Raw genomic sequence first — 9,305 nt, 5'->3', positions numbered from 1 at the left:
GGAAGCCAGCCTTCAACTGTGTCTCAGATGACTGTAGAATCTGACCCTGGCCTGGGCATGTGCCCATTTACTTTCTCCATCCCTAAGCGCTAGTCCTTTCCCAGAACCTCTCCCAGTAAATGGTGCCATTCCCACCCTAATCACCAGGCTTAACCCACCTTCTCTAAGTGCCCCAGCTCGTAGCGGGTTTTCTTTCTTTCTAGAGAGCTTCTTGTCTGTCCCACTTGACATGCAGCATATACCACCTTGCATTTTTAGATACTTTTCTCATGTTAGTCTCTGGTATCACATTAGATAATAAATTCCTTAAGGGCGGCAGCCAAATCTTATTTTCTCTTGTGTTCCTACCAGAAATGTTCAGCGATGACTGAGTTGCTGGTGACTGAACTAAGCCTCTTTCCCCTTCACTCACAGCCTCGACCACAGCCATCGATCTTCCTCCTGTGCTTTTCCATGTGGTACAAGGCGGGAGGCAAGGCCTATTCAGAACAATACTCCTCTGGTAACTGCTTCTGGGATTACCTTTCTATGTTAGAAGAGGGTGCGAGGGTGAAGGGAGTAACATTTACTAATTTCCTACTCTGTGCCAAGTACTTTGCTAGGGCCACATGAGGATAACCTACATTTCAAGGGTAAAGACTTTACCCAAAGGACACCAACAAAGGATTTTTAAAAAATAACGTGGTATTTTAGAATCTAATCTTGGAAAAATTTAATACAACTGAATTAACAACTGAGGGCCAGAGAGGTGTCAGGGACAGCACTGAACTTAAACTCAGCTGTTGTGAATCTAAGGCCAGTGTCCACGGGTAACTTGTCCTCTTCTAAGGAATAGCCCAGAGTGAAGGGAGGAGAGCATTGAATGACAAATTTCTCATGATGCAGATTTTAACTGTAATCTCTATTTTTAAATCTTAGCTTAATTGACCAAAGAATATTTATTGAGATTTCTGAATTTAAAGTATACATACTGCACTTTTTAATCCCAGGGGCATAACACTAGCTATAAGTGAAAGACACTGCAGGGTGTCTCCAAATGAACTTTTATTAACAATGATAATAGAGAAATAAAAAAGAAAAGGCATGGGGAAAAAAGGGAGAGAAAATGTAAGGAAATGGTAGTAAGAAAAATATAAACTATTACTCTTGTTTTTAGCTTAAACATATAAACTTTAAGAGACGTAAGCTATCACTAGTCAGGAATGGTTTACATGGGACCAAGCCCTCTGTTTCCCACGTTAGTAAAAACCAGGCACATTCAGAAATGAGAAAATGCAGGGCCAGTGCATGTTAATTAAATATTACAACTTATTAAATAAAAGAATTTAACTTTTGACAAGTTAGTGGTCGAGGGAATGAAGAACTGGGGTTTCCTATTGTCTAAAAATGTTATCGAAGAAAAAAAAAAGACCCTGATTTTCCTACCAGTGCTTCCCAAAGATAGATGTCTTCTTTGCTTGCATGTTTCCACTAATAAAATGAGTGTGTTTTCAGTCTTCAGCTTGCACGACTTCAGACCTATTTGGGGGGGGGAATCATAATTTCCCCTCAAGTTCAGGCTTCCTACCCATCATGTCAGGACTTATGGCCACCCGGAGGGCAGAAACCTATATGTTCTGAAGGAAAACCTGCAGAGGGAGAGGGGGTGTGAGGAGAAATCAGCGAACCTGTCTCCAGGGCTGACGCTGTTTTGTCTCCCTAGGGAATCCTGTAAGTACCGGGGAATCAGAACTTCTGGGTTTCATTTTTACTTTTATTCGAAGTTGTTTAGAAGTAACAGAGACGTGGATAGATTCTAATGGCCTATACACATGCAAACACACACAAATATATTTAGTATATTTACTCAAGATGCTGAGCTGTGTACCAGAGATAAAATGTACTGACAGCGAGGGAAGGACCAGAATGCAGAGGATACTTCCTGGGGAGCCGCTGTGGCTCCAGAGAAGGGCGCTCCACTGGATCAAAACACTGAGTCCCCAGGGGCGCAGCCTTCCTCCCCGAGGGAAGGCGGCAGTTTACACGCCGCAGGAGGAGGGTCTGCCACAATAGTCCCTCTTCCTGACCTTCTTGGATCCTCCTCTTCCGGCTCTTCATCCGCCTTTCCTCACCCGCCTGCTGTCTCCTTCTTCAGCCACCTGTTGCCTATCATTGGAGGACCGAAGCCCTCTAGCGCACCCTCTGAATCACCCTCCAGCCTCCCAGGGCTGCTGCACACAAATTAAGGAGCCTGTCAGCCCCTGGGTTTGAGGCCCGAAAAGTCACCAGCCTCAGTGCCGGCCACCTGCGGCTCTCCTCCCGGCTCCCAGTGCTGCTTCGCGGGCAGCAGGCGACGGCTCCGCGTTTAGTTTCTTGAGGAGGGGAGCGTCCCCTGGGCCCTCAGCGGGAAGGCTCGTGGGGGACAATTCGCAGTCCCAGAGATCGCTCGGGGGAGAAGTGCCGTCGCGTCGCCTCTTTCCTCCACGGCCCCGACCCGTTGGCTGAGGGGCAGGGACTGAGCACACCTGGCCCCGGTGGTGTATCCGAGCCCAGGCGCCTCACCAGGCCCTGACATCCTGCAGCGTGGCGGGCAGATGGCCTTGCGGGCTGGCGTTTTGGCCACCCCCGCCGAAGCCCGCGCTGGCCAGGGGTGCGGGATGCGCAGGGCCTCGGGGCGCGCCCGCGTAGCCGCCGCCGTAGCCCGCGCCGTAGGGAGCGCCCGCGTAGCCGCGGTAACAGGAATAGGCCGCCGAGGCGGCGCCGTAGGGACCGGGAAAGGCAGGAGCGCCCGGGCCGAGGCAGGGCTTGCCATCCCGCACCAGCACGGGCACCGCCACCCGGCGCGGCGCTAGGGGGTGGCCCGCCAGTTCCAGGGACTTGTCCTGACGCTGCCTCTTGCACTTGTAGCGCCGGTTCTGAAACCAGATCTTGACCTGCGTAGGCGTGAGCTGCAGCGCGCTGGCCAGGTGCTCGCGTTCGGGCGCCGACAGGTAGCGCTGCTGCTTGAAGCGCCGCTCCAGCGCCAGCACCTGCGCCTGCGAGAAGAGCACGCGCGGCTTCCGCCGCTGCCGCGCCCGGGGCTGCTCCGTGCGCTCGCTGCGTGCGCCGTCGCCACTGTCGCCGACGCGGCGCTCTGGCATCCTGGTCCCGCCTTGGAGGGGCGAAGCTGCGCTGAGGCCGGGCTCTAAAAGCAAGGAAGGAACGCCGTCAGCGCCAGCCTAAGGCTCCCCTGAGCAATTCTTACTTTGTTTTCAAGGGACGCCCCTCTCCCCTGGTGGTAGCCTTCACTTCGCACCCCCTTCTCCCCTCTGCTGACCCCTCTACACCGTCCCAGGTTGGTCTCAATGTTCCTTTTCCCCAAACTCTGTTGCTTTTCTACCTGCTGGCACATAATGTAAATTGTGACACTCTACGATTCCCAGTGTACAGCCGTTTCCCAAAAAGCAGAATCTTGATGAAGTCTGAGCTTCATTTTCTTCTTAGAATGTGTATGTGCTGGTGGGTAGGGGCGGTTCGCTGTGAATTCAATTCTAAAGTGTGCGCCAGTTTGGGGAAGCTTTTGCTTCGTTCGACAATCAAGCGTGAGTGTGGGAGCCTATCAGATGGAGACTGACTTTGGACTGCCTTTGGGAGAGACAGAGGGAGAGAGAGACAGCACGAGAGAGCCGAAACTCAGCGACATGCTGGCCGGAGGCTCCCGTCTGCCTGCTTATCCATCGTGGTCCCGCGCGCATCCCAGGGTACTTGGCTCCAAGCTCAGGGACAAGAGTCTCCGTGTCTCCCACCTTCACCCCACGTTTGCACACACCATTGTCTTTTTGGTCATCAAGTGCTCCACCGGCACCAGGAACCCGTCCCATCTTTCTTGGACGCAATGCTCTGCAATCCAAATTAACAAAATAAAACGAAATATTTTCTGACTCCTGACTCTTAGCTTGGAAACTGAGGTTCTCTTTGAGGAATATATAAAGTTGAGATCCACATTTGGCTTTTTAAAAAGCGGCCTGTTTCTCCTTTGGGGTGTCCCTGGCAAGCGGATGGCGTTGGCTTCGCCCAGACTTTCTCTTCCTCCGGGACAGAGCCCTCGCCAAGCACCCGGAGGAGGCTGGGTAGAGAGGAAATACTTTTTCATGGAAACTCATCCAGGAGAAAACCAGCAACGTGGAGGGGATGCAAGCTCGTGGAGAGGTGGAGCAGGACACGCCTAATTAGAGCCCATATGGGTTGGAACGCGACTCCAAATCCCCGACCGCGCCGGCACAATCTCCTGGGGATATGGGGCTGTTTGGTATTTAAGTTTGAGGAAATAAAAACTTCCTTCAGAGACGCCTGCGCTCAGAGAAACTGAGGCAACCTCTCCCTGCAAAGAAGAAAAATATTGACTAGGCTTTTTCTTAATAAACCGAAAAGTAGCAACTGACCTTCAGTGGCTCTGTGGAACAAGCAGGACGCCATTTGCGAGTCACTGACCAAGCAGGCCGAGGGGCTGCGCGGCACCCCGGGCGCGTACTAGCATCCCTCGCCCTTCTAGCCACAGTCCGAGCCCCTTTTGCCCTGCGGCCCTGAAAGGAAGGTGGGTCGGCTGGGGACGGATGAGGCGCGGAGTCTACCAGGGAGGTCACTTCTCTACGCAGTCGCTGCCGCAGCCCAGGGCTTCGTTCCTGGAGCCAGGCGCCGGCCCCTTCTCGGTGTCCACCGCAGCTGCAGAAGAGTCGCCGCCCCCGGTTCCCCAGCAGAGGAGGAACGCGCTGCAGGTGCCTTCGCTGCGAGGACAGCAGTGATCCGAGCAGCAGGACCCTTTCTTAGCAAAGCCGAAGCGGACTGCCCGATTGGCTGAGCAGCGCCGAGGGAAAAAGTTTCAAGTTCTCCAGACTCCTGGAGTCGGTGAATAACCAGCCTGCCCAAGTCGATGAATAACTCCGAACTAGCGTCTTTCTTTTATTTGGTTAGTTTGGGCCTTGAATAGAGGGGCCAGGGCACAGCCGGGGCATGCAGCCTTCGGGCCGAGGCGCAGAGGTTTGGCAAGAGAAAGAGCGGCTTCTTCATCTCGCAGAATGTCGAGCCTCACAACTCCCCGCCCTTCCCTTCCCTTCCCGCCTCTGGACGTGGGTGCCGGGGCCTCGCTGCCCGCGCACGAGGTGGCGCCTTCGGAGACCAGGCGCCGAGACTCCGCCGGAGTCGTCTCCCGGAGCAGCTAAAACCCGAACTGCCCTCACCATGCTCCCAGACGCGGAGGGCCTGCGCCAGCGCGCGCAGGGCCGTCCACGCCGAGGGACTCAGCCACCACCCGGTCTGGTCGCCACCTCTCATTTTCGGGACCACAGACCCGGGCGGACGAATAAGACTGGGTTGGCCAGGCCACTCAGGGAGCCCCAAGAAGGGGCCGGCCTGGGACGGACCCCAGAGCCGACGGAGTTTCCACTCCCAAAGCGCCCGCTGCTTTGATGGCTACACTTCGGCGGACTGTTTAGGGCAGAGAGATTCGGCGACGGCGGCGAAGGCTGGTGGTGATGGGGCAAAGCTAAGGCGCTGTAGAGGGTTTCGCCCTAAGAAAGAGAAGCTGGAGTTTCTGGGAACTGTGGCTCTGAGTGGGGGTGATGCGTTTGTGGGAATCAGAGGACAGGCTGTGGAAATAGTGAATCCCTAAGATTCAGGACCTTATTTTCATTAGGGGTGCGTGGAGCACACTGGGTGTCTGGAGGGGATGGGAGAGGGGGCTGAGAGGCCTTTTGGACTCTTCAAATGACGGAAATGGGGATAGGCCCTCGGAGCCAGGAAAAGCAGGAGTGTCCCCCCATGCGCCGATTGGTAATGACCCATCCCCCCTCACGATTTCCTTTGTAGGAGCCAAGACCAGAGCGCGTACTCACGTGGCTCCTCTACGGGTTCCGCGTCCATCTCTGTGACCGTTTCACAGGGTCCCCCAGGAGGCGCCGACCCGTCCTGCCTTCTGTCGCCGTCGCTACCAGTGTTGTGAGCCTCTGTCCCTCGCGGCTCTGGGACCAGTCGCGGGTTCTGAGAACTTTCCGGGCTCCTCCGTGCCCCCCGGAGTTGCAAAGCCTCGGGGCCAATGTGCTCGCGCTCCAGCCTCAGGATGTCATTGACGGAGAAAGGGGTGGAGGTGACAGGGCTCACCAGCATCCCGAAGGAGGAAGGGGCGGGGCTGGGGTGTCCCGGGTCCCCGCGGAGCGCAGCTCTTTGAGCTTCCTGTCCTGTCGCTGCAGGCACCGCAGACTCAAGGACTGGGACAGACGCCCAGCCTCCCGAACTGCGCCTTCCTCTGGGCCATCCCTGCTGCCCGGGTGACCGGGGCCGAGTGACGAGACCGCCGACCCGATTGGTTCCCGCAGAAACCACGTGCTAACCCAGCACCTTCCTCCCTAAGTGCTTTCTTCCCGCGCCCTTCCAATTCCTCTCCATCCCCAGCCACCTTCGGGAAAGGTTTGTTTCGTATTGACGGTTCTCAAAAGCAAGACAGACGGCGCTGCGCGCGGCTTGTATCTCGGTAAACAAGATACAAGCGGGAGCCTCCGAGGTCAGCCCAGGGTCCGCAGGGACTCTCCCAGTGCAAGTGCGGGGATGAGGGGTGGAACCCTTGCTCTGCAGTCCAAGCCGGTCCAACCGGCCTGGTTTGAGCTCAACTCTCCACTCTCAATTCAGAGGAAAACTCAGGTGGAGACGGCTAGGCAACCACAGGAATGGAGGTGCACGCCGGGGTCTTAGTGGGCACAGGGCAGGGGCCAGGGGCGGGGAGCTCCTTGCAGGGAGCACAGGCTGGACGCGGAGGAGCGAGTCTTGACCCGCCATGGCCGAGACTGAGGTGGAAATGTCTCGCGTTGAGCGGAGTCCGGGTCTGGGGAGCCCGGATCCTGCACTTCCCAGGAGGAGCATCTCAGCTCCGGGAGCTATATTGGGGGACCCTCTCCCCACCCTCTTTTCAGGCTCCGCTGGTAGGTGCGGAGGAGGGAAAGTAATAGCCCCGGCCCACGTGGAGGTGCCAGACTGGGGCTCACCTTGCCCCGCGTGTCCCCAAGTTCCTTCTCTTCCTCCCCTTTGTCCTCCCTAAAGTTGATTGTCTTGAGCGCGCGAGCGTGTGTGTGAACGCTGCGCCCCCCGAAGGGGCGGGAAATTTTGACGAGCGGTAGATCTTCGGAAGCGCTCCGCGGACACAGCCGTGCAGTGGTTATGAACGTGGGCGGTGTCAACAGGCCCAGCCCTGGCTCTGCGACAATCAACTGTGGGCTTTGGGCCAAGTTTTTTTTACCTCACAAAGCTTATGCTTAGTAAAAAACGAAGATAAGAAAGCGCTCATCATGGGATGATTGTGAGAATTAAGTGAGATAGTGTGTATGAAGCCGTCAATGAATACCCACTGCTGTTCCTCATGCCCCGTGGTTCAACCAAGAAAACAAGATTCGGGGCAGCAGTCTCAGCGCAGAATCTAAAGAGTTTAAAAATACTTTTTAATCAAAATGAGATCTCACTAGAGTTCTTTTTGGAATTTCACAAGTGTTTCTTAGATAAACCTTATTAGGCGAATTTAATATTAGAAGAACCGTCTGGGCGTTATTTTCTGAAATCCGGATAAACTGGAGGTAGTGGGTGCAAAAATTATCACAAAAATTCATGTAAAATTTTGGCAAATTTGATGGTTCAGCCAAGTAATTTCTTATACATCGTATCATTTATCAAAGCTATAGGCTGAATGTTTCCAGTTTCTTTTTTTTCAGTGAGGAGTAGCGATCAGAGAGGATAAGCCACTCGCGAGGTGGCCCAGGTGGTCGATGGCAGAGTGGTTTTGCCAAAACAACACCCCCCCCTTTTTCTGAAAGAGACATCACTTTGTCCTCAAAGATGTCGAAATCTTGCAACGATCCATTCATTTATCTAAATTTTATTTTATCTTTTTCTAAGTATAAAAGTCACCTTGCACGCTTCGGAAAAAATGGAAAATAAGGACAAGTTGAAAAGAAAACACGATGCATCCAGAGATAACATTTTAGCGCACTTCCTTCTCATATATGTTTGCGTGTATGAGCTCATAGGATATATGCAAGTTCGTATATCTAAAACTTACATCATAATCATGTCCAGCACTTCTTTAAAGAGTTTTTACAAATATGCTATTTCAAAATGGCAATATGATAGTCCTTGTTATGAATGGACCTCAATAGACTGTGTTTATACTTTTAGATTACTGTATCTAATATTTTTCGTCACTGAAAATAAGGCTTCAGAGAACATCTTTGTGCATTCATCCTTGTCAACATTTTGTATTATTTCCTCAGATAAATATGTAGAATAAACATTAATAAATAAAATAGTTTAACGGTCATAAAACATATTATCCCGAGACTTCCTAGAAAAATGGTATTATCGTATCCTCTTCGCCGCAGAGATGCAGGCAAACGTCTGTTAGACGAGTATTCACAACCACCCGTCGCCTGGGAGAATGCGACTGTAGACGAGTTTCCAGGCAGAGGACCGCGAGAAGGCGCTCCGCCCCTCGGCTCCAGTTACCCGCCTCAGTCCTCGCTTTCCGAGCCGTGGCGGGGGGCGACCCTACAAAGAAACCTTAAGCCGAAAACTTGCCAGCGCCTTATTCTGTTCTGGAATTCTTGCAGCGGACTGTCGCGCTCTAGGAAGTCGTAGAAGAAAGGACACCTTGGGAGAGACCTGGCGTCAGACGCCCTGAGTTCCAATTCCGCTCTCAGGTCCCCAGCCTTGCCTCTTTCCTGGTTTGCTGCGGGGATCGAATGAGACTTGGAAAGTGAAAAACTCCTCGCAAGCAGCGCAAACACGAGTCTTGGTTACGGCGTGGGCGGCCCGGACTCAGGCTTCCGCGCGCCGGGGGCAAACCCGGAGAGACACGCAGGTCGCGCTCGCCCAGCCCCGCGGGGAGGGGCTGTCCGTGCCCCTCCCGCCAGCGCGGTGCTCTGGTCTCAGCGCCCGGCGCTCTCCGCCCGCCGGGTCTCGCCCTCCCGGTTCTCCTCCCGCGGCTCGGGACCCCCGGGCGCTGGGACGTCGCCACAGACGGGCCGGACCTCGGCGTCCCCTCTTTTCCCTCCCTCTCCAGCGCTAGGGAGCACAGAGAGCCGCCCGCCGGAGAGTGGAATCGCTAATGCCGATCTCGCCCCTTCCGAGTCAGTTGGAGTCACATGAGTGACTCACTGCCCGCAGCGTGAAGAGCACACGAGCGACCCGGCCACTTGCGTGGAGGACAGAAAAGCTCGGGACCCCCGAGGCTCTCGGGCAGGACTAGGCGCAGCACAGACAGCGTAGGGCGGACTGTGCGTGTGTGCGCGCGCGCGAGTCCCTTGCCCATG

The 9,305-nt window shown here is 54.4% G+C and overlaps 1 protein-coding gene across 1 annotated transcript; it reads right to left on the bottom strand.

Moving 5' to 3' along the window:
- Nucleotides 1-2,522: 2,522 nt before the first annotated feature.
- On the bottom strand, nucleotides 2,523-6,505 carry NKX2-6 (NK2 homeobox 6). Its single transcript, XM_058550510.1, has 2 exons — nucleotides 5,850-6,505; nucleotides 2,523-3,163 (listed from the first exon to the last, which is right to left on the bottom strand). Exons 1-2 carry the CDS (start codon nucleotides 6,118-6,120, stop codon nucleotides 2,538-2,540), a joined length of 897 nt encoding a protein of 298 aa, XP_058406493.1. The 5' UTR covers nucleotides 6,121-6,505; the 3' UTR covers nucleotides 2,523-2,537.
- Between the last annotated feature and the right edge of the window lie 2,800 nt (nucleotides 6,506-9,305).

Source organism: Diceros bicornis, chromosome 11 (genome assembly GCF_020826845.1).
Source record: "Diceros bicornis minor isolate mBicDic1 chromosome 11, mDicBic1.mat.cur, whole genome shotgun sequence".
NCBI lineage: Eukaryota > Metazoa > Chordata > Mammalia > Perissodactyla > Rhinocerotidae > Diceros > Diceros bicornis.
This window is presented reverse-complemented; position numbering and strand designations above follow the sequence as displayed.